The sequence below is a fragment of the Pimephales promelas genome, chromosome 1, assembly GCF_988280905.1.
Source record: "Pimephales promelas chromosome 1, fPimPro1.hap1.1, whole genome shotgun sequence".
Lineage (NCBI taxonomy): Eukaryota > Metazoa > Chordata > Actinopteri > Cypriniformes > Leuciscidae > Pimephales > Pimephales promelas.
Window position 1 is genome coordinate 7,113,676 of NC_142769.1, and position 25,739 is coordinate 7,139,414.

Genomic DNA, 25,739 nt, shown 5'->3' on the forward strand with positions numbered 1-25,739 from the left:
AATGGGAACCAAACGGTCCAAAAGACAGATTCAGTGTAAACTGCAAGCTGTTCAAAGGGCTTTCCCAGTGAAGTCCGTTATATGGAGAAAAATCCTGGAATTTTTTCATCAAAAACCTTAATTTCTTTTCGACTGAAGAAAGAATGACATGGACATCTTGGATGACATGGGGGTGAGTAAATTATCAGCAAAAGTTTTTTTAAAAAAGTGAACTACTCCTTTAGCTAATTACATTTAATAGAAATTTTAACTATAATACATTTTCATTAAATTGCAATCAACTTGCAGTTAGGTGCATTTAAGTATATATTTTTAGAGTATTATTTCCTTTTTTTAAAGTATGCTAAAGTGTACTTATTTTTCACAAGGGATGCATATTCAACGATCAAAATTAGATTAGATTAGATTAGATTATTGTATTGTAAGTGTGAGTTCTTAAAAGCCAGTTGTAACACTCTGTCTATTAAACATAGTAAAATATAATCTTTATAATCTCTATCAGTTCCGTCTTCTGACTTTCACAGACCCTCGTTCTGCAACATCAGCTTCTCTGACTTTCGGTATCTTAATAGTAGCCTTAAGAATTTGACTTTTCTCACTTTCAAAACACCTCCCCCTATTTGATATGACTTTCACGACCTGCATAAAAAGGGTTTCCCTGCTCTCCTTTTAACGTCTCCAAGAACTGCTATCTTTGGCTTTAGGCCCCATTTTCTTTGGATTACCCTGTGAAGCCCCAAGGTTAGCTTCTGTCATTGACCTTTGGGGTTGACACTGTCTAAATGGTGACACGTACGGGACGGGACCAGCTGGTGCTGACGCTGTGCTCTTGGTTGGGGACAGAAAAGTCCGAGGTGATGGACTCAAACTGTCTTTTTGGTTTTTCGGTGGAGGTTCATATGCAACCTTTGCCTTCCACTCGGCCGGGGGCTCGGGTAAGAGCTTAGTCTGAGCGGCATAGCGCAGGTTGGAGGCAATAGACTGTTGAATGTTCAGATACGTAAAAGCTTCATCCACGAGCCCCAATGGGTGGCGTGAGGCAGCTTCCCATGGGCTGGGAGGCTTGAGACCCCTGTCTAGCCGGGCAGTCTGTGGCTGAACAGAAGAGGGTTGTGATGCAGGTCTTGGCGATGGAGAAAATGAAACTGACCTTGGACTGAGACCTGCTGTTGAAAGTCTAACAGGTGGTGACAAGGACGAGCTCCTAAGCATCTGAAATGAGCAAACAAATACGTTTAAACCAGTTTCCATGGGAATAAACAACTGTAGTGGCAGATTCATGTCAATAGTGAACAATGGATATTACACGGAAAAACATTGGTGAGTGAAACCACTGAAAAAAAAATATTGTTGGTTTAACTTAAAAAATTAAGTAACCTGATTGCCTTAAATTTTAAGTTCATTGAATTGGAAAAAAATTAGTTAATATAATAAAGGAGATTGATTTAATCATCAGAAACTCAAAATATTATGTTATCTGAACTACATAAATTATTTAAGTTGATTTGACAAAAGAAGAAAATGTGATTACAAATCGTGATAATATTTTTTACAGTGAAATTTTACCAGGAACTAAGAAGCAGAAAGTAACAATGCATTAAATGTGAAATTTGGAAGTAGAAGGACTGAAATAGTATTTTCTTGTAAATTATATTCCAATAATCGTTGTTTTATGTAAAACTTTGATTTTTTTTTTACAGTGTATGTGGATATGTACAAAAACAATTTTCCTCCATGGAGTGAACACATAACTAAGGCTAACCAGAAAGACTGTGCTGCCACCGTCTGGTTGTGATGTGAACGTGCAGGGCTCTAATTACTACAATTCACTTGAAAATCTCTCCAGGATGAATAAAATTAGCATTAAAAATCCTATAAAAAATTGTTGGTTTAACTTAAAAAATTAAGTAACCTGGTTGCCTTAAAATGTTAAGCTCATTGAAATGGAAAAATTGAGTTAATAGAACGAAGGAGATTGATTTAATCATCAGAAACTCAAAATATTATGTTATATGAACTACATAAATTATTTAAGTTGATTTGACAAAAGAAAAAAATGTTGTGATTACAACTCATGAAAATATTTTTTTACAGTAGGCTTATTTGCTTCAAAACAACAAAGGACAGTATGTTATGATTCTATTAATCTTAACATACATTTTAGTGAGTTTGTAGTGTGACAAATGCTGTTGCTAAAATCTACAGAGCTCCTAAATGGACATTGTTGTGGGGAAAAAAATAGATGCTTTTGCTTTTTTTGCAAATGGTTTGCGTTCCCCGGGAAACTTTTCGTTCGCTCACAAAACGTTTAGTATTGACATTTTTTTTAGTATTGACATTTTTTTTTTCTCCATAAAAATCGAATGTAAAATTATTAATGTATTTATTTTGTAAAATTAATTGAATGTTTTGTTTTAAAAAGTCAGTATTTCTAAAAAAAAATTAAATGAATAATAGTTTCAGTGGTTGAATGTTAAAAGTAATGACTGGATCAATGTTGACAAATCTATCTGTGTTGCTGTTACGCATTCTCATTTAGTCTCTGACTTTGTATAAAAAACATAAATGAAGTCTGAAGTGATATAAAAGTGACAGGTGCCATAAGGCAAAGTGCTCTCCGCCTCTGCTTTTAAATCATGCGACCAGAGATCACATTTCTCCAAATATAGCTCCTGGAGCAGGCCTTGCAGGGCATTCATTCATATCATTTCCACTTTTCCCCAATTATGAAGTATGTCTTACTTATAGCTCCTGAAAGTATGATGCAACACAGGTTCAAATTTAGAACAATACTCACAGGTCGTACTTATTTTAGGCTGTCAATTTTTTTTTTCACATGCAGAAACGTATCACTTTACAGCAAATAAAACTATTGAAAGAAGGATTGAATAGGATGTAAATACATATAATTTCATATACACGTAGAAAAATATATGGTTTTATAAAATTACATATCTGAAAGGATCTTATGTTAAATGTAATCTACCTTCATTGTGGGAGAGCAAGGATTGAGGGTTCTATAACTACATTTATCACATTCACAAATAAGCTACAGTTAAGTAACTGGTGCTATTGAATAATAAATGAAATGTATAACTGATTTGAATGATTAAACCTAAGAAATGTTTTATGAACATTATTCCTTTAAAATATCTAAAGTCTTTACTTACCTTATTTAAACTGACTACAACTGAAAATTTTTGAAAAGAATTATGAAAGGAGAGAATGAATAGTGAGGTGCAAAAATAATGCAGATTGGAAAGATGGAAGTGATTGGTGCTTTGAAGTGATTTGGAAAGATGATGCATGCAAAAAAACAAAACAAACAAAACTTAAATAGTGATTTTAATGGCACGGTACATTTTACAAATAGTGTACTATGAAGAAAATATCACACAAAAAATGAACAAAAGACAGCAAAAAGAACAGAAGACAGCAGTCAAACTAAAAATAAATAGTTTTAGAACTCGTCCACTTCTTATATCTGTTTTATTTGACGTTCTAGTTGAACTGATGAAAAAAAAAATATTGAAGCAAACAAAAAAGCTTAACATGAATTCCTCCCTCAAAAAATAAACTGGAATCTACACAAAGTCTACTTATCTTGATAAAAAGTAAAAATGAATAGCTCTCCAACTATGTACCAGTTAAACATTGAAACAGTGACATACTGAGTACTCACATACTGAGTACATTAATTTCTTCTTTTATGAAGAAAGTCTAAAACATTAATTACAATTTAGAAATATAACAATGTTTTTTTTGTTTTCTCAGAAGGTGAGATATGATTGAACCTCCACTATAATACATTATCTCTCAGTTATACAGTATCTCTTTGCACTGTTAGCCAGAAGCTAATACATTGTTTACTTGCATATTCCAAATATCATTGAACTGCTCATATATTTTTTTCTGTCGGTCTACTGAGGTATTGTAAAATATTATCATATACACATATGCTTGTGTGAAAGTTGATACTGCAAATCATTTTATGCATTTTAAGTATGATTATATAATAATTGTTTTTTAAAGGATTGCCAGCAAGCAATAGCCATTATTTCACCGTCTAGGTTAACTAGACCCGATATAGACCGGTTATGAGTAACTTCTAGCCAAAATAACCTTGAATTTGGTTAAATGTCATTTTTACCAGAGAATCTCGTTAGATGTTTTGGGCTATGGTTAGACATCTATTAAATTTATACTGACAGGCCAAATTTTTCCTTGTTTTAGCCTAGACGTTAGGGCTGTGTTTGGACGGCTATTAGACGTCTTTTAAATATAAAATTGCTTGCTGGGTTACATTACTTAAGTTGTATTTCAAATCAGTTACTCAGTAGCCCTCATAACAGACCATTATCTCTATCTCTCTTTTTTCACCTGCCATAATTTTTCCAACATTAAGCATCCATGTTTCTCTTCTCAAACTCACACTCAACACTGATTCCCTTTCACCAAAATTGTCTAACACTTTTAATTAGTTGTTGTTAAGTACAAGTGCTTTTTCCCTGTAGCAAGGCCATAAAATATCAGAATTAATCGGAGCATTATTCTAACGTCATGTGATGTCATTTTGAAATGTCTATGCGCTCTTCTTTGTTACTTATTTGGCATACCTTAAACGTAATTTGTAACAAACAATATTTTGGTTTGGAAGTTGGATATGTTCTACAAAAAGTATCTGAATCTTAACTTGGGTCTTGTTATTACCTTAGTTCTTAAGGTAAAACACTAGGGGAACAATCACTATTTCTATTTTTCAGCAGTGCTTGGCTTCCACACCTGAGCCACACTCTTCTTGGCTGAAAATTTGGGCTTTGGAGCAGCAGTAATACTGCCTCCTGAGACAGAGTCAGCACTGGCTGCTACTGGGAAAGACGGCACAACATAAGAACTAGGGGCTGGTTGGTAGGCCAATGCAGGCCCGGCTTGATATACTGCTTGATTAGGACCTGCCTGATAGGAGGGTGGGGAGGGCTGTTGGTAGGGAGGACTCGGTGCTTGTTGGTAAGGATTTAAAGGAGGTTGTTGGTAAGTTTGTTGGGGGTTGTATTCTTGTTGAAATGGGACTTGAAGAGGATGTTGTTGATAAGCATTTTGGACAGGCTGGTAAGTATTAGGAGGGACTTGGTGGTAAAGGCCATCATGCATAGGTGACTGATCAGCCATTCCATAGGGTTGCTGGGCCTGCTGTGGCATAAAACCATAAGGGGGAGGACCTTGGTTAAATGTCATTTGCTGGTTTTGATTTGGAGCACCTAGTGCTTGGGCTTGAATTTGGGCCTGGGCTTCAGCTGCTTTTTGAGCAGCTAGCTTTTCAGCTGCCTCCTTTTCTGCAGCAAGTTTCTCTGCTGCTGGGCCATAAGTGAAAAGGGAGGATTTCAGCTGATAGGGCTGATGTTTCATGACATCAAGAACATGAAGAGGTTTTGGGGCAGGCTTTCCCTTATCTTTGCTTTTGTTCTTGTTTGTTGTTGAAGAGCTAGAGGGGGGAGGCTGCTTGATAGCACCTGGTGGATATGAGGGTGAATGAATTGGATTATATGCCAAAGGTGGGGGAGCCCGGCAATTTGGTGAATATTTAAAGGAATTTGGCAAAGAAGGAGAAGGTGAAGATGGTCTTGCCTTATTTGACTGCACTGTGGAAGAATCCACAATGTACTTCTCCATTCTGGATTGCCTCCTGGCGAAAAGCTCAGCTCCTTTCCCTCTCAAGGCTGGCATCTCGAAAGCTGAACCAAAACCAGAGGTTGACATAGTACTACTTGTTGGAACAGGTGATGGTACCTTTGTCCCAGTGGTATACGAGTTCATTCGTTGTGGAGGAGTGGGCTGAGTGGTCTGAGATGGACTCCATGCCTTGATTTGTTGGGGAGGCAACTTCTGGTTTGCAGTTTGTGCTATGTTTCCAACTGAACCTCGCTGATGTTGGGGTGCCCAAACATTTACAGCTGGTTGAGACTGAGATTGTGGCGGGACCCATTGGCTCACAGGTGGCGTTGATGCTTGCTGTTGAAGTTTCGGTGCCCATGGAGGATGTGCCTGAGGCTGAGTTTGTGCCATTGGCTGAGGCCAGGGAGGCTGAATTTGATTCTGTTCAGGTGTCCAAGAGTTCATTACTTGTTGAGGATGTTGTTGGGAAGCAGGTTCTTGTCCCCACTGTGGATGTGGTTGGGACTGGGTTGGCATTGGTGGCCAAGAATTGGGTTGCTGCACTGGTGCTGTGGGCTGAGGTGGTGGTTGAGTTTGTTGCGCCCATGGAGGCTGTGCTTGAACTGGACCTTGTGGTTGAGTCCATGCATTTGCAAATGGCTGTGTTGGCTCTTGCTGTTTAGCCTGAGAGACCCAAGGTGGTTGGGGCTGTGACTGGCTCTGAGGTTGAGCCCAAGAATGCTGTGGTTGTTGCTGAGGGGGTGATGCCCCATGTGGCATTACCTGAGATTCTTGGAACTGTTGTTGTTGGGTCCAGGTTAGCTGTTCCTGAGCTTGATTTTGATCTTGTTGCCAAACATTAACTGGTGGCAGTGCAGGTTCATAGGGCTGAGACCATGGGGCTGACTGATTTGGCCTTGGTACCCAAGAATTGATTTGGGACTGAGGCTGTGGTTGATGCCTGGGTAGGGGTGACATTTGAGGCTGTGTTACCCAAGAAGCCTGGGACTGTGTTTTAGAAGGCACTTGCAATTGTACTTCTGGAGAACCCTGAGACTGTGTCATCCATTGTGGCTGTGTTTGAGATGGGACTTGCAATTGGACCTCATTTGGACCCCAAGTACTCACTGGAGGCTGCCGATGACCTTGAGTTGGAGCTGGATCCAATGATCTGGCAGACGGATCTGGCTGTGTAACAGGTTGTGCGACAGGATGAGCAGAATTAATTTGGAGCTGGGGTTGTTTCTCGTTCCAGGTTTCTGGTTGCTGGTTCGGCTCCATCTGAGATTCTGGTTGTTTCCAGGCATTACCTGGAGCAGGCTGTACAGGACAGTGTTGAATAATTTGGGATTCAGGGGCCAATGTAGGTTCCATTTCAGACATGATTGGGGCCCCAGTTTCAGGGGCAGGAGCAGCCTCAACCTCTGTGACTGGAGCTTCTGCAGGTACTGGGACACTGTTTGCGGTTTGCTCTGGGATGGGTTGGTCTGTAGTTTCTTGTTGAATTGACCATGGGGGAGAAGCGGGGTTAATGTGAGGTTTAGGAGCTACTGGTGGTGGAATTTTGTGTTTCATCTTAGGAGACTGAAGAAAGTTGCAGGCTTCAGCTCCTAAGCTTAAATAATCTTCTTCTGGGCAAGACTCAAAACCTGCCTTCTTGTCATTCCTGTTGAGGAGATTCAACAGAGCAGGATTAGGTGAAACCTTTGGAGACTCTTTGAAAGTGAACATAGGTTTGTTGGCACTCCTCCTGGTATCTTGCAAGATACCAGTCTTGATAGCAGGCACAGATATACGCTCATCACGGGAAGCAATCTGTTCACCTTGTCCCAATGAACACCCAGATTGCTCTTGATTATCTCCACTTGTGGGGGATGAAAATGGAGCGGCCACTCTATTTTGAATTGAAAATGGTTTGGCACTTCTGTTTGTGACTGAAGCCTGCATTTCATTCTGCACTTGCTGATTGAACGTGCCATTCATATGATGTGAATACTGTTGCACTTGCTGCTGTTGGAAGTGTTGTTGCTGATTGGATGATTGGATGTTTTGATACATTTTTTGTTGCTGGTAGTCTTGCTGATGTTGATACTGTTGTTGCTGTAGCTGGTATTGTAGCTGTTGCTGCTGGTAGTCTTGATACTGCTGCTGCTGCTGCTGCATCTGCTGTTGTTGATAGTACTGATCTTGGTACTGATGATGTTGTTGCTGTTGCTGCTTTTGAGCTGATATGCTGTGGTGTAGATTTACATCCATGTAATTTTGGGTTTCTTGTGCATTTAAATAAGTGCGTTCCTCCATGTGTTGGTATGTTTGATGTGTCTCGGGCACCTGCATCGCTTCAACAGGGATCCCCTTACGTCTCATTTCTTCATGTTCAGCTACTATGTCATCCATGCGCTGTTTGCGCTGGGCAAACATGAGGGCTCCTTTTCCCTTGGTCTCAGGAAGTGCTTCCATTTCCTGCTTGTTGTCAAGCTTGCGCTCTATCTCAAGTAATCCGGTATCCCAATCAAAGCTCACAATGCTTTTCTGAACTGAGGCATTGGTAAAGAAATCCTCATCAATTTCTGTTTCACTTGTGGCTAGAACAGTGAACTCAACGGCGTGATCCTCCTTGTCGTCTTCGTCGTCCTGATAATCTGGCTCGTCTTCGCCAGTACCGTAGCTTACAATTGTATACTTCTTGGCCCTCTGTCTATGCTTCTTAAACATCAACACCCCCTTGTTATTAGCATTGGGGGCAGGGGCAGACAGCAGGAGAGCAATGCGCTTGCATTTGGACTTGGCCTCTTTCACCTGCTTCTCTGAAAGGCTCTCACTGCGCCGGAGCCCTAAGAATGACACAAAAAAGCAGGAGTGAGGTCATAAAATAGGGATATTGCACATGGTTGGTCCTTGTGCTCTAATTCACTGAACGTATATGAAGCATATAAATAGCACTGTTATGTGAGCAGCCAACAAGTCATTTCGTATGAGAGGTCTTGAACTAAAAAAAATACAAGTGTCAAGTACCCAGACAGCAAACTGACATTGAATCAACGTGGAAACGACGTCTCTCATGACATCAAAACAACGTTGATTTTGCTCATCGAATTAACGTTGAACCAACGTCAGACGCGGCATTCTTCAAAGCTAAATGAAAATCGAAAATTGGTTTGCTTTCATAACGTCGAAACAACGTTGATTTCAAGTTGATTTTCCGCTAGTTTTGAAAGAATGACGCGTCTGACGTTGGTTCAACGTTAATTCGATGAGCAAAACAATGTCAGATCAACGTTGTTTCGATGTCATGTTTCCACGTTGATTCAATGTCAGTTTGCTATCTGGGTAAGAACCATGTAGCTAACCTATTTTTATTTAATGTGAAACCAAATACATAATGGTTCGTTAAAATATACAGTACATGGGAATATATGCAATGCATGACAATGTGTATCAACGTCTATCAAAATGTTTGGTTTTTTGTATCAAAATGTTGTGGCTTCTCAGCTAATCAAACGATGAATCCCAGATTTAACAGGTGTTAAATGTAATTTACTGTTTTCCTGACCCACATTATTCCCAATGACCCAATAAGTCATTCTCCAAACAGAGATTTGATAACAACCTCACTAATTAACTAAATCTCTGATCCATGTATAACAGCCAGACATTAACATAAGCCATTTACAGCTGTGAATGTGTCTAGAGCACGATAGTGAAGCTCCAGCACACACAGAGAGAGAGAGAGAGAGAGAGAGAGAGAGAGAGTAAAAATAGCCCTGGGGCCGTGTGTGGACTCGCTAGTGCCAGAGTGCTAATACAAGCCCATATGTGTATCTACAAAAGCTGTAAAAAACAAAAACCCTGCCCTCTTATAGTTAATAAATGTACAAGTTCCGTCAAGACCCATATTCCGACCAGACTATGTCAGTCCATTCAAAATACGTTTGGCTAAAATATGATGCATTTCTGATTCTTGTCTGTCCAATCTCAAGGTGGAGATAGCCATAGATGAGTGCTACTTCCATTTCAGTGCTGCTAAGATGGCCAATTTTAAAGGATCGGGTGACAGGCCAGAGTTGCACATGTCGATGTCTGTCAAATGGCACTTCTGCAAGCATAATTAGCATACCCATGTTTTATTCTTAACTTTACTAGTCATGTCACCCTGTAAGCCCCAACCCATCACTACATTGAATCATCGCCATGTTCTCTATCTATCTATCTATCTATCTATCTATCTATCTATCTATCTATCTATCTATCTATCTATCTATCTATCTATCTATCTATCTATCTATCTATCTATCAAAATGATTGATTTTAAAAGTATTACAAAACATTTATGCATACTCTTGCTCACAAATCACTGAAAATATACATAATACGCGTTTAAAAAGAAACATACAAAACTGGACATGAATTGAGTTCAACATTTTTAAACCATAACTTTAGAAATTACAAGCAAAAGCAATCCACAGCTGACTCCGTCAGTTCGTCAGTCCGTCAGTTTAAAATAAGAAATTATTGCTAATCTTGCAAACAGATACCATATCACGCTATAACAAGCAACACATTGAAAATCAGACGTTACTTACTGGCGTGTCTTGCCCGGTGCTTGTTGGGCTCGTTGACCTCCCTCTCCGATTCAGAGTCCCACTCCTCTGAGGGAAGTCCAAAGGACACAGAAGAAGAGGTGGGAGTTTCTTCAATGTGCCCTCCTTCTTCCCCACCAGAATCCAACCGTCCACTGGCCTCTACCCCCTCCTTTCCAGAACTGCTTTTAGATAACTGCTGCACCGTCACCTCCACCTGTCCCGGCAAAGCAGGGGGTTTGCTAACCAACACACCCCACTGACCAAGGGGTTGCCGGTCTTGTCGGGGTATATATAGAGGGCTATCTGGAGAAAATGCGGTGGTGGTATAGTTGACGCTCTCATCCGTCTTTTTATGATGGATGTCTCCCACAAATCCACACGCACTGCCTAATGCGGCACAATCTGGCTCTTTCAGGGTGGTCTTTGAGAGCGAGAGCTGCAATTCGACCACAGATCCTGGGGTTACATCCAAACTGGTGTCTCCACCATCCTGGGCATAGGAGCCTCTACCTTTATTCCTAGAAGCAGGTATTTGAACTTGAGTACGGACCAATCGAGTCCCCACTGGAAACTCTCCGTCGCTGTCTGTTTCCCCATAATATGCTTCATCCTGGGAATCAGAGATGTATAGTTTCTGAGGGTCTGGATGAAGCCTGGATGGAGATGGGATCTGAAAAGTGGTACTAACCATTTCAAGGCTCTCTTGAGGTTGACTACAGCATCTGCAGGGAGGAGAAGTCGTAACATCATGTTTTTTGCAGATAATCCGTCTACTTCTTTATAAAGCAAATCATTTATTTGGAACTAAGAAAATTATCTTATCTATAAGTGATTTTGTAGTACACAGTGGGTAATTTAGTACATCTGTTATTTCAAAGGGTCAAGACAGTCATAAATAAGACTATACTATAAAATTGAATAACTAAACAATTTAATGCATCACAATCAATCTAGTAGAACAAAGCTAGGCCTAAATCCTTTTTGCTAAACTAAAAAACGCTTATCGCATATATAAAAGATGCAAAACATTAAAACAAGTAAAGAATCAACCATAGTGCATCAATGAACATTTGCCCAAGTAATAAAATACCTTTTAACAAGCAGTTGTAGACAGTCAGCAGCGGTTTCGATGAGATCAATAGCATCTGAGAGACTGAGGTTAGAGCAAGGCTTTCCATTTACTGACACCAGTTCATCATTCTCACACAATCCAGCTAGGGCCGCGGGACTACCATCCTCTATCTAGAAAAAAAGAAATGATCACATATTTATTAAAAGGAAGCTTAAGCAAGTAAAACTACCAGTATGTAATGTAACATAAACCTAAAGTTATGTAGACAATGCACACAAATAAAGTGCTTTTGGAATGTTATTTGAGTATTAAAGGAGTAGTTCACTTTAAAAAAAAAAACTTTTGCTGATAATTTACTCACCCCCATGTCAACTAAGATATCCATATCATTCTTTCTTCAGTTGAAAAGAAATTAAGGTTTTTGATGAAAACATTCCAGGATTTTTCTCCATATAATGCACTTTACTGGTAACCAAACGGGTCAAGGTCCAAAAGACACTTTCAGTGCAAACTGTTCAAAGGGCTTTAAACGATTCCAGACGATGAATAAGGGTCTTATCAAGTGAAACGATCGCTCATTTAAAAAAAAAAAGGTTTAAGTCTTATAAGCTCAAATGCCCGCCTTGCTCTGTTATGTGATGCGCGTTCGAGACTCTTGTTCGAACTCGTTCATCAAAATGAACAAATCTTTTTCCGAGTCAATTCGTTCATTTCGTTCGTTGAATGAACCAAATTACTCGAAAAAAGATTTTTATTTTATTTTGATGAACGAGTTCGAACAGAGCAAGGCGAGCATTTGAGCTTATAAAACTTAAACGTTGTTATTTTTGAAATGAGCGATCGTTTCACTTGATAAGACCCTTATTCATCATCTGGAATCGTTTAAAGCCCTTTGAACAGTTTGTCTTTTGGACCTTGAACCGTTTGGTTCCCAGTAATGTTCATTATATGGAGAAAATCCTGGAATGTTTTCATCAAAAACCTTAATTTCTTTTTGACTGAAGAAAGACATGGGCATCTTGGATGACATGGGGGTGAGTAAATTATCAGCAAACGTTTTTTTTTTTTTAAATTGAACTACTCCTTTAAGTAGAGGAAATAGCCTACATTTCATAATAAATTAATAAATCGTTTTCAGAAAAAAATACACAGATTTAAAAAGACAAAAACACTTTTATACACTGAAACACTAATACTGGTGAAGTGGTTATGTGTGTGAGTGAGTGTGTGTGGTGGTACACATAATGTGCACTTTGAAAATGCAATTTAAGTCGCTTTGGACAAAGCGTCTGCCAAATACATAAATGTAAATCTAAATGTAATGTAATGGTTCAGATGAACCTTATGTTATGGCAATATCTGTAAATCCTGTCCTTGTGTGGACATTATTTCTGTCCCCATGATGAAAAGAGCCTATAAATTTTTGGTTATATAAATCTAAAAACTTCTCTGTGATGGGTAGTTTTAGGGTTAGGGGATAGAATATACAGTTTTTTCAGAATAAAAATAATTATGTCTATGGAAAGTCCCCATGAAACATGAAAACCCATGAGTGTATATGTAAAACAGTGTGCACATAATACTGTACATATTGGATGAAATAAAGATCTATAACTCCTTCATAGACAGTGTGTCTTAATTTAGACCAAGAGCCTCTAATTTACGCATTACAACAGCTGCATGTCAACTGACTAAACAGTGCTACAGGCCAGAGCAGGTCTATGACCCATAAGCCTTGCATACAGAAGCAGAGACACCTCAACATAAGATTTAATATCAGCCATTTGTAACTTTAAGTGCATCACAAATCAACTCTCAACTATAAGGTCAAGTCATAAAGCAGAGTAATTGTTCGCCTAAGATTGCTTGATTTAGCACATGGTATTATTAAAACGTTTATGCATTGACACAAGATACAAGCTGGCAAATGAAATTCTCTATTTTGAACTACAAATGAAATCTTAAATATTTTCTTATGGGTGAACCGAGTAAAAAAAAAAGTAACAGAATAATTAAGTCTGACCATGTTTATTCAAACATTTGCATTATAAGTCATACTCAAGAACAATGGCAGCATTTTGAAAACAAATCTATTTATGACCATCTGCCAGTGATAAAATACCTTCACCTAAAATAAACTATCACCTAAGATCCTGAAACTACAGATGTCATGTCATGCCTCCGGGGGGCATCATTTATACTGAGCAATTTCAATCAGGAACTGTGAGATTAGAGATTAGGCTTCCTATCATTCTGTAGAAAGGGTCTCAATAATGACTTAATAGGTTTCACAATTTAATAATAAGAAAATTATATGAGGAATTAGGAGTAGTTCACTTTTGAAAAAAACTTATGCTGATAATTTACTCACCCCCATGTCATCCAAGATGTTCATGTCTTTCTTTCTTCAGTCGAAAATAAATTAAGGTTTTTGATGAAAACATTCCAACATTTTTCTCCATATAATGGACTTCAATGGAACCAAACGGTTCATGGTCCAAAAGACACTTTCAGTACAAATTGCAAACTGTTCAAAGGGCTTTAAACGATTCCAGACGATGAATAAGGGTCTTATCAAGTGAAACGATCGCTCATTTAATAAATATTCAATATAACAAAGTTTACGTTTTATAAGCTCAAATGCTCGCCTTGTTCTTTTCTGTGATGCGCGTTCGTGACTCTCCTGAACTCGTTCATCAAAAGGAACGAATCTTTTTCTGAGTCATTTGGTTCATTCAACGAACGTTACGAACTCGGAAAAAGATTTGTTCATTTTGATGAACGACTTGGAACAGGAGAGTCACGAACGCGCATCACAGAACAGAGCAAGGCGAGCATTTGAGCTTATAAAACTTAAACTTTGTTATTTATTTATTTTTTTTAAATGAGCGTTCGTTTCGCTGGATAAGACCCTTATTCATCGTCTGGAATCGTTTAAAGCTCTTTGAACAGTTTGCACTGAAAGTGTCTTTTTGACCTTGAACCGTTTGGTTCCCAATGAAGTCCATTATATGGAGAAAAATCCTGAAATGTTTTCATCAAAAACCTTAATTTCTTTTCGACTGAAGAAAGAATTACATGAATATCTTGGATGACATGGGGGTGAGTAAATTATCAGCAAAAGTTTTTTTCAAAAGTGAACTACTCCTTTAACAGGGTTAGAAAAAATTGTATCATTAGAGAAAACCATGACAATAAAGATATATGTTTAACATTTTGTTAATTTGTTGGCATCAACAGTTGGTGATTTACTGTAATCGACATCAACAGTTTGACTACACTGTTTTTCACAGGCCAGTCCATCTCCTATCTATAAGTTTCCTAGCTCATAAATCACATTCTCAAACAAAAAAAATTGAATAAAGCGACATACATAAATTTTCAACATTTTATCACGTCAATAAACTGTGTAATAAACTACACCTTAGTTGATAATAAGGCAGTTTACATTAATGATAAGTAGTATATAGCATATAGCTTACAAGCTACACACTCTTTGATCCTGGGCATCAGTAAAAAGCATATAATAACTTTTGATTGCCTTATTTAAAACGCATATTTTTAAAAAAAAATCCAGTTTCAAAACCACATGCTCTTAAACAGTGGCGGATCTAGAGATTTTTTTCCTGGGGTGGCAAAGGGGTGGCATGAGGTTTTAGGAGGGGGGCCATTTGTTCATAATTTAAAATGCTACGGTTTTCATTTAATGATTTTTGTTCTCTACACATTACACGGAGTGGGACTCAAATCAGAGATGTAGTTGGGTTTTTGGATGGTGTGGGTCTTATTTTGTGAATTGTGGACCCTTTCTCTGTGTAATCACAAACAGACTGTGTAGTCTATACTTCAATTGTACTTTGTGAAAAAGCTATTCTTGGGAGGAGATTAAAAAATGCAGTTTTGTCAGATGTAAAAATAGCATGCTAATTAAAACCATGTTGTACAATTCCAATCAATCTATCCATGCAATTGAATCTTAATCCTTGGTAAAATGTAAATACGTTGACCATACTGTATTCCCATGAGCTTTTTTTTAAAACTAACAATGCTGCAGAGTGCAGAGCCATGGACAGCACAGCGGTTAACAATGTTACTGTTTATGTTTTCTCTAGTTGATCATGATTTTTTGCAAGTTCGATCACAGTTTTACAGTTAGGCTACAATACAAGTCAACACCTATTTTCCACTGTAGGAACAATTTATTGTAAAGTGATTTCAGACACCCCTGTCTTAAATGCTTATTTGCAAGTATATTACCTATTAATCAACACTAGAGGGCAGTGTGCAGTCAAAAAAAGACAACTCGTTTCAAAATCAAAATATATTATTATTCTAGATGAAAAAGTAGTGACATTAACATATCTGAGACTCACAAACCTGCCACGATAATTATGAGTAACCACAATTCTGCTGAAAGGTTATGTCTTTAATGGTTAGTCTTCTCTTGAATATTGCCTGTAAATATGTCCAAACCGCACAACACTGCCTCGGTAGCTTTACAGCCCATTATATGGTGTAAATAATGAAAACATCACACACAAATTCATTAATGTGTGGCCTAAAAATAGGGCTACTCAATCATAATATTTTGCTCCTCAAGCTTTTTAAAGCCATTGGCATGATGCCCAGCCAGTTTAAAGGTGAATGTTCTTTAATTGAATAAAACCATTGAGCTGAGGGATTGTTATGAAGCTCTGGTCGCCGTATAAGGGCTTTTCAGAGGGACAGAGGATATATAATCACTGCTCAAATGAACATGAATACAGCACTTCTCATCCAAAAAAGGAGGGGAAAGAACCATCTAGCAATTGTGCTCGTGACATTTGCTTTAAAGACGTAGCCTACACTTATGTTGATGTGTTGACTAATGTACTAAAGTATGTGTAAAGTAATTGATTATCCTTTTAGTTGTAGTGTGTTACTCGAAATTACATTTAAAGTAAATATACTTTTAAAGACTAAATTTTAATTTAGATAACACTACAAATGTTATGTTATATTAAAACACATGACATAAGTTTCAATAAAAAATAACATTTATTTTAGTTTACCATCAAATCCTTGTCAATACATGCAGCCGTTCTTGAACCATATTTAAATTACATATGAAGATGTACTTGAGTGGGCTAACTAATGCTCAGCTAACTGCTTTTAATATAAAAGCATGTTATGTATGCTTTATGCCAGGCAACATTTCAAAATAAGTGTACCTTAAAGTATGACAAAATAAAAAAAAAAGTACTGTAAATCTTTTAATTTGACACTGTTACAAAGTGCACTTTTTATTAAATGTACTGTGTGCTAAGAAACAGTCATGAAATTGTTTTTAAGTGGCCTTTTTTATTTTAAGTACTGTATACTTTTAAGATTTTAAGTACACCACAAAAGTGCATCAAATACAATTAAGCACACTTCTTTTCCCAAGGGACATGTAATTGTAACGGTCACCAGCTGGAGTGCCCATTTTAGCCAGCAGAGGGCACTCCAGATAAGACTATCATCACTCACAAACTACAGTTCCCAGAACTCACTGCCCGGACTCATCATCACTGATCACATTCACCTGTACCTCATTCACTGATTACATTCACCTGTGTCTCATCCTGTTAGTCTGTCTATATCTGTTCACATTCACTGTTTGCAAAGTCTTGTTGTACTGTGTGTCTGCATTTCCGAGCGGTTTCCCGTGGTTTTTTTTCTTTCTGTTTTTGACTTTGGATTGTTCTTGGACTCTAATTATTGCTGCCTGCCCTGACCTCTGCCTGTTTCTTGGATTCCCTTTGTTTATTCTCCATTGTCCTGTCTGCTGATTCTGGACCCTGCCTGTACGACTATTCTTAAATAAGCTGCATTTGGATCTACATCTCCCAGTCTCGGAGCAGTTCATAACAGTAATACTATTTAGGTTACCTGACAAAAAAATAGATTTCTTTTAAGTTTCAAACATCAGGAGATTTACGATCGGAGGAAATATTTTGTTACCAACATGTATGGCGGCTACTCTATCTTTGATAAAGTCTGCACTGTAAAAAATATTTTCAAGATTTGTTATCACAACATATTTTCTTTTGTCAAATCAACTTTACAATCATTTATTTAGTTGAGATAACTTATTATTTTGAGTTTCTGATGGTTAGATTAAAAAAAGAAGAAACCGCTGAACAACACCAACGAAGAAGCGTCTACGGGAAGTGTTGGCATAACCGCGCGAGTCGAACATGAGTAGCTGTGTCGGCAGTCAAAAGTGTGGCTTCACTTTTCTAAAAATAACGAAATCTCGGCAAAATTTGTGACAAAAGGAGTATTCCCTTCAGAAAGGATTATTTCCTTCAGAAAGACCGTTGGTAAGCAAGGTTAGCTAAACTTTTTTGACCCTGCCTCTTAAAAGAATCGGAATCGAAACAAGGAATCGGAATCAGAATCGTTCAAATTCAAACGATACCCAACCCTAGTGGAAACAAGCTCCCATAAGACACAGTTGCTGTACACACTAAGAGAGTAAAATGAGACAAAATGTCATGCAAGTGAAACGGGCGAGTGTGTAAAGCAGGAAATCTTTGAAAAAGACTTAAAAAACGGCGGCTTCAAACCATAAGCATTCTTATTTTCATTTGTTTGAAAGCAAGGCTGCTTGTGTCCTAGTGCATTTGTTACTCGGACATTGTAATCAAACATTATTTGGCAGAAAATTTTGGAAGAGAAAGCCAAAAGCACAATTACTGTAGTTTTTACCCACAGTAAACACAGCATGCTGGAAAGTTCTCATGCCTCAGCTTCTGTCTCCCACAGCTTACAGCAATTATCTTTCAGTGTTTCCAACAGATATTTCAGGTCAAATAAACCAAGGTGGTCCACAGACTGTTAAATCCACATTATCTGGACTTCATAAACTTGTGTTGCATGGGTAAGGTAGGTAGCATAGTGAATCCAGCTGTAATGTTGATAGCTAAATGACTAAATGTTATAAGCATTACTCTTTACTACAGAGTTCTGAAAGCCTTCCAACGCTTAAATATTTGAAGAGTTCAGATGCAAAAGCCTCTAAGTGCCATTTGAAATTTTCTTCTAAAATGATAATTTGGCCCAGAAGCACTTCCTGTTTCAGTTTTTTAACACTACATAAAAGCTGGGATAAAATACAACCAACAGAACATATAAAACTGAATCAAAAAGTTAAACAAATGTCTTTAAGATGTTTTCTTTACATGTGAAATAAAGAAAACAGTTACAAACTGAAACAGGAAGTGTTTCTGGACCAGTTTACATCTTTTAAAATGATCTAATTAGTTCTATTGTCTTTGAAATAAGGGTAAAATGTATTGCCAAGCATTTATAAACTAAAATATACTTTAATGTAATTTCTATTGAAAATTAAATATACATTTATAATTAAAGGGACACCATTATGCATCACACTGAACAGTCGTCCATCATGAACAGTATTTAGCAGCTTTATGTAGGCATGTTTCTCTGCCGAACGAGTTTGCTCTTAGATGAGTCAAGTAAAAGTTATGTCTTCCAGATGACTTAGAGGAGCATAAGGTCAGTTCACAAAGATGGACGCACGTATCTGTGAACGTTCAGCTCAATCTCTCTCATGACAGCACAGGCAAATATTGACTGCTCAGCTAAAAGGGTGAGCTCACATATGTCTCATATAAGAGAAAATATATATTCTGTAACATTATCTCAGCAACCACATAGAAAAATCCTTGTTATGAGATGCTTTTAAAAAAAAAGAAAATACATTTTTAATAACAAAAGATATCAGGTATCAGATATGCTTCCGGATATTTGTATCTTTAAAAAATAATCGTGATTTTAACGGTAAAAGACTGTAAAAATGCTACAGTGCAAAACTGTTAATTGGTTAATAGAAAGTTTCCATACTATATATAGTAAATAATTGAGATAGATCTCATGGTTTTCATGTAATTTTATGGTAAAATACCGTTAAATTTACAGTTTTTGAAAGTGATAAAGAACAGCTCGGCTTGTATAATTTACAGTGAAAAACCGTAAATTGACATTCCCACAATTCCATGTATGTGTGACACTTCACATTTTATGTATTTTTGTTGAAATAACAATGTTTCCTCATAGTTTTTTTCCCCTAATCAGTTGTATTTTAGGGTTTTATGTTACATTTAATGTTGTTAAATTAATGTTTATTGCATTTGCATTTTATTTCATGTGTGTTACCATTTTGGTGTTTAATGTTTGTGTGAATGACACTGTGCAGCTTCTTAATATAAACCTTCTTGTGGAAGAGCTGTTTGTGATGAGCTTTGATTGATCATGTGACTCTAATCACTGCTGTGATGGTTGTTGGTTATCAGTGTATTACACTTTACCGTCATTATTTAACATTAAATAATGTTAATTTACCAACCTATTAAAGTATTGATATCTGTTTTGTACCATACAAAACAGATATCAATCCTTCAATAGGTTTGTAAATTAATATTATTAATCAGAAATACGGTTTATTACTGTAAAAGTCTGTAAAACCAATAATGGTGCTACCGTATTTTTGACGGTAAAGTTCTGGCAACAACAGCTGCCGTTTTTTTTTTTTTTTTTTTTTTTTTACTATAAAAATTAGTTTTATTTTTTACAGTTAAACTTGTGAGAGTTTTACCTTCAATTTAATTTTTAATGCTCTCTGAAAATTCAGAAACATTTAAAAGATGAAAAATGCTTTTTTTTTTGTGCTAACATTTTGAGAACATTATTAAAGACCAGATAACTTGAACAAACGCTCTACACTGTGTGCAGAATTATTAGGCAAGTGAGTATTTTGACCATATCATCATGTTTTTGCATTTTTTCCAACTCCTAGCTGTATAAACTTGAATGCTTATTGGATTTAAGCATTTCAGGTGATGTGTTTTTGTGTAATGAGGGAGGGTGTGGCCTAATGAGAAAAAACACCCTATATCAGGTGTGCATAATTATTAGGCAGCTTCTTTTCCTCAGGCAAATTGGGCCAAAAAAGTGATTTAACTGACTTAGAAAAGTCAAAAATTGTAAAAAGTCTTTCAGAGGGATACAGTACTCTAGATATTGCTAAGATATTGGGGCGTGATCACAGAACCATCAAACGTTTTGTAGCAAAACCTCAACAGAGTCGCAAGAAACGTGTTGAGAAAAAAAAACGCAAATTAACTTCCAAAGATTTGAGAAGAATCAAACGTGAAGTGACCAGGAACCCATTATCCTCCCGTGCAGTCATATTTCAGAACTGCAACCTACCTGGAGTGCCCAGAAGTACAAGGTGTTCAGTGCTCAGAGACATGGCCAAGGTAAGGAAGGCTGAAATCCGACCTCCTCTGAACAAGAAACATAAGTTGAAACGTCAAGACTGGGCCAGGAAATATCTGAAGACAGATTTTTCAAAGGTGTTATGGACTGATGAGATGAGAGTGACTCTAGACGGACCAGATGGATGGGCCCGTGGCTGGATCAGTAATGGGCACAGAGCTCCACTTCGACTCAGGCGACAGCAAGGTGGAGGTGGGTTAATGGTATGGGCTGGTATTATTAAAGATGAGCTAGTTGGACCTTTTTGGGTTGAAAATGGACTCAAAATAAACTCCCAAACCTACTGCCAGTTTTTAGAAGATACTTTCTTCAAGCAGTGGTACAAGAAAAAGTCTGCATCTTTCAAGAAGTCCATGATTTTTATGCAGGACAATGCTCCATCGCATGCATCAAAGTACTCCACTGCGTGGCTAGCCAGTAAAGGCCTTAAAGATGAAAGAATTATGACATGGCCCCCTTCGTCACCTGATTTAAACCCTATTGAGAACTTGTGGGCCCTTCTTAAACGGGAGATTTACAGTGAAGGGAAACAGTACACCTCTCTGAACAGTGTATGGGAGGCTGTGGTGGCTGCTGCACAAAAAGTTGATCATCAACAGATCAAGAAACTGACAGACTCCATGAATGGAAGGCTTGTAACTGTTATTGAAAAGAAGGGTGGCTATATTGGTCACTGATCTTTTTTTTAAATGTTAGAAATGTTTATTTGTAAACTGAGTTGTTTGTTTCTGTAATTCTCACTTTAACAGATTAAAATAAACTGTTGTTTATTTAAAAAAAAGTGAGAAGGGAACATTTTCATTTTGCTGCGTAATAATTCTGCACACTAAGAGTTGCCTAATAATTGTGCACACAGATATTCTCCTAAGAAATCCAAAATCTCACTTTTGCTTTCTTAAATATTCAAGATTGAGGGTTTATTAACGTTTTGGATTGACTGAGAGCACATTATTTGTTCAATAATAAAATTAATCCTCAAAAATACAACTTGCCTAATAATTTTGCACACAGTGTATTAACATTACTTGATGATGACAACCTGACAGACAGCTCTTCTGGAATACATAATTCACATTTAAAGTGAGGGGGAAGAGATATGATAGATAAGCATGATTAAGGGCCGTATTATTTAAATTTGGATAAACTGAAGTGAAACTGATCACAAACATATTGTTCATCAACATGTACTGTACATCTTTACTCATCCCAAATATGCTTAAACGTTATTTTAGCAGTGTATGCTAGGCTAATTGTTTAACTATGCAGTCCTGAAATAAATTAAAATAGACAGACAATAGTTTCAGTCAGATTTATATACGTCGAGGCTCTGTGGGTACACTGCATTTCTTCAGTGATTTATTTTAAAGGTTTTAAAATTATAAAGAGGACACAAAAAACAGAAGCTTTCTTTGCCAGTTATACTTTTATGAGGGTTTAACTTGTGTATAGTCTAAAGTTTGCTAAAGTGTGGGAGTCTATACTGAAAACAGTCTGTAAGGGGCCACACTAATGGCTATTACTGTTTTACTGAATAGTAAAATATGGCTATATTTTGTGACACTTTATGGAGTTATACATAAATGAGCTTTTCAGCTGAGAATGAAATTATTGCTTAACTATTTTTCCACTGGCCAGGAACACTGATCATCCACTAGGTGACCTCAGACTCATGTCTAGACTGTTATATTTAATTATCTGTAAGTACTTGTACCTATTCAGTAGCTACATTTACCAGACTATTTCTTTATCATCAGTTACATTGCTCAATAGGCAACTTGTGGATTTGCAACATCTATATTTGTAATTTATGCCAGAGTAAATTCCAGTCCTCTAATCCGATTTAGGCTAGCAGTGTTCCAAGTGTGCTTTATAAAGGATAGTTCAGCCAAAAGGGACAATTCTGTCATTAATTACTCACCCTTGTGTCGATATGATAAGATACTCGATTGCTTTAATGATAAACAGATTTTATTAGATTTTTATTAGCTTTTATTCACATGTAAACATTCATCAACTTACACATCAGTTGAGGTTCAGCAAGAACCAATGAGGTTTGGTTGAGCTTCTGTTTATGGTCTCTGATCAATGTTTATATGTGAATAAAAGCCTAAATTCAATCTGTTCATCATATAAACCGATCGAGTCTCTTTAGAAAATTTGGACTTAACCGCTCAATTCTTATGGATTAGTTTTACAATCTCTTGAACTTTTTGAAGGGTAAAAGTGGTAGTTGCGTAGCTGTCAATGGAGGGTGAAATGTACAGTTGACAGCAGCCAAGAACTTCCATAGTATTTTTTTTTCTTACAATGGAAGTCAATTTGGTCCATTAATAGTTCACTTTGAAATTAATTTTGGTGTGTTTTAGCTTACCTCAAGGGCATCCAAGATATAGGTGTCTTTGTTTCCGCAGTTGATTTAATTTTGATATGTTTAGGTCAAACCGTTCTTGTCTGTCAGTCATATAATGCAGGTCTATGGTCACCACCTCAAAGAGCATGCACAGAGAAGTCCAAATTAAACATGGTTTAATGACTTGTAAATGTAAGTACACATTGATGGCCTAAGACACGAAACGAGCGGTTTGTGTGAGAAAACGGACAGTATTTATATAGTTTTTACCTCTTGTAACTACAGCCACGTCCAAGTGATCTGAGGGCACGGGCGCTTCGGTCTGCGCAAGCACCGGAAACTGCCGGAAGTGATCTCTTGCGCAGTTGCGAAAAAAATTAACGATGTCTGTTGATATTTCGAAATCGTCTTCCATTACGATTTCCTGTATATTTAAATGTGTTTCGTTCTTCGAAATGAGTGACATACACACGCGAGAGATCACTTACGGCGCTTGCGCAGACGTACCCTCAGATCACTTGGTTGTGGCTGTGGTTACATGATATGTTTTCTCACACAAACCGCTCGTTTCGTGTCTTAGGCCATCAATGTGTACTTACATTTACGAGTCATTAAATCATGTTTAATTTGGACTTCTGTGCATGCTCTTTGAGGTGGTGACCATAGACCTGCATTATATGACTGACAGAGAAGAACGGTTTGATCTAAAACTATCAAAATTGAAACTACTCCAGAAACAAAGACACCTACATCTTGGATGCCCTTGAGGTAAGCTAAAACATACCAAAAATTAATTTCAAAGTGAACTATCCCTTTAAATGTTTGGTTTCCAATACCAACATTCTTTAAAATATCTTATTTTGTTTTCAGCAGAAGAAAGAAACTCATACAGGTTTGGAACAACATAAATAATGATGGAATTGTATATTTTTGGTGAACTATCCCTTTAAACATACTGTTTAAATACTATTCCATGTCTTTGAAGATCTTTTAAACTGGTTAAACTGTTAAGTAAGCAAATAATTTTGAGTATAAACACACAGTATGTCTTTGTCTCCACATGCAGGGACAGAGACTGGGCTGATCATTTCCATAAAACATGCAGAATATTCATATATTCTAATTTGACACTCACGAAATCTGCTGATAAGAAAACATGTTTTACTAATGCTCATTATCTTAAGGTTTCCTCAATAGTAAAAAAACAGATTATTCCAACCTCTCAATACTAACAGTTTAGATTCTTGATATCTATGGGAGTGATGACAGATACTCTGTACTTGGCCAACAAACATTGTTAGCTTTGCTGTGACCATATAAGGACCCTTGCTGAAGTCTGGGACAGGCAGAGACTGCACAGCACAGATCTCCCTGTAAAATTCAGCTAAAGAAAAACAACTTTGGCAGTGAACATTTATCAAAACAACTGCCGAATTTGAACTCAGCGGGTGGCCACTAAGATATGTTGTCATTAAGCAAGATTCTGTTTACAACATATCCATCAAAGACATTGGTTTGTGCAATTTCCTAAATAAGAGAAAAAACCCTATATTTATATAAAACCTTCATCCGTGGCTATATAGACAACTCTCAGGACCAGCCAATTATCTTCCACATATACTCAAATGTGCATTAAACTCAGACTTCATCACCAAAACTTTCATGAAAACTTTCACCCTGATGAAAAGAGCTGCTTACAGTAAGCCAGCCTACGTTGGTTTGCTGGTTTTAGCTAATGTCTGTCCAAGCTGGTGTTTAGCAATTGGCATCCCATGTCTATCCAGCTAAAAGTACCTATAAGACCACCAGGGTCTTGTGAAATGGGATCTGTGTGCTTTATTCTAGCATATAAATCCTCAAATGAGATAAATAGGAGAAACAGCTAGTAAACTATGGATATTCATCAGCGTCATCGGGTTCTCTGCCAACACGTACTAAAAACGGAGTCATCATCATCACAACAGTCGCCTAAAGTCTCACCTCAAGCACCTGGAGAGGATGTTGAGGGTCTTGCGCGTTCTGGAGGAGTCTGAATCCCCACGGCGCGCCACCACGCAGCGTCACGCACACAAACTCCCCCGTGCCCATCCTCCTGAAGCGGTCCTCTAGTCTGAGAGAGGAGTCCAGTTTGTTCGGTGGTGAGATATCGGAGGCTGGCTTTGGTGGGTGTAAATCTACAACATCTGGAGTCCGGCCCTCTTTTCGGCGTGATAGTCTAAAGGAGAGGAACTGTTCTTAACTTGTACGCAGGTTTAACCGACAATGAAAAGCAACGCTCCACATGTAACTGCGTTTCAAGTGCGTATTAAAAAAAAAAAACTCCCCGAGGAGGAAAATCTCTTGTTCAACTTTGAAAAATATGCTACACTTTTGGCTGAAATGTCGTGTCTTGTGAAGTGGTGTTCTGAAATGAGAGGAGGCAAAGTCCTCACCGTTTTTTTTCTTTTTTTTTTCTTCCATTTTTATATGTATATAATATACATTTTAATAAATCAAATGTAAATATCCCAGTTAGCCTGTAGCCTAATGTTGTCAGTCACAGTTCCTGGTAAACATTAGCTGCATTACATTAAAGGGACAGTTCACAGTTCAAATTGATTTTTTTGGTATGTTTTAGCTTACCTCAAGGGTATTCAACAGGTGTCTTTGTTTCCACAGTAGTTTCAATTTTGATTTTTTTTAGGTCAAACCGTTCTTGTCTGTCAGTCATATAATGCAGGTCTATGGTCACCACCTCAAAGAGCATGCACAGAGAAGT

General features: G+C 37.4%; 1 protein-coding gene across 3 annotated transcripts; it reads right to left on the minus strand.

Moving 5' to 3' along the window:
- synpo2a (synaptopodin 2a) lies at positions 1-25,120 on the minus strand. Of its 3 annotated transcripts, none has more exons than XM_039669685.2 (5): positions 24,962-25,120; positions 11,326-11,477; positions 10,236-10,957; positions 5,626-8,486; positions 1-1,212 (listed from the first exon to the last, which is right to left on the minus strand). In XM_039669685.2, the coding sequence occupies exons 1-5, from the start codon at positions 25,067-25,069 to the stop codon at positions 670-672; spliced, it is 4,386 nt and encodes a 1,461-aa protein (XP_039525619.2). In that variant the 5' UTR covers positions 25,070-25,120; the 3' UTR covers positions 1-669. The 3 variants fall into 3 exon arrangements, with proteins under 3 accessions (XP_039525619.2, XP_039525617.2, XP_039525615.2); XM_039669683.2 differs by lacking the exon at positions 1-1,212 and having other exon boundaries at positions 3,329-8,486; positions 10,236-10,845; positions 10,924-10,957; XM_039669681.2 differs by lacking the exon at positions 1-1,212 and having other exon boundaries at positions 3,329-8,486.
- Positions 25,121-25,739: the final 619 nt, after the last annotated feature.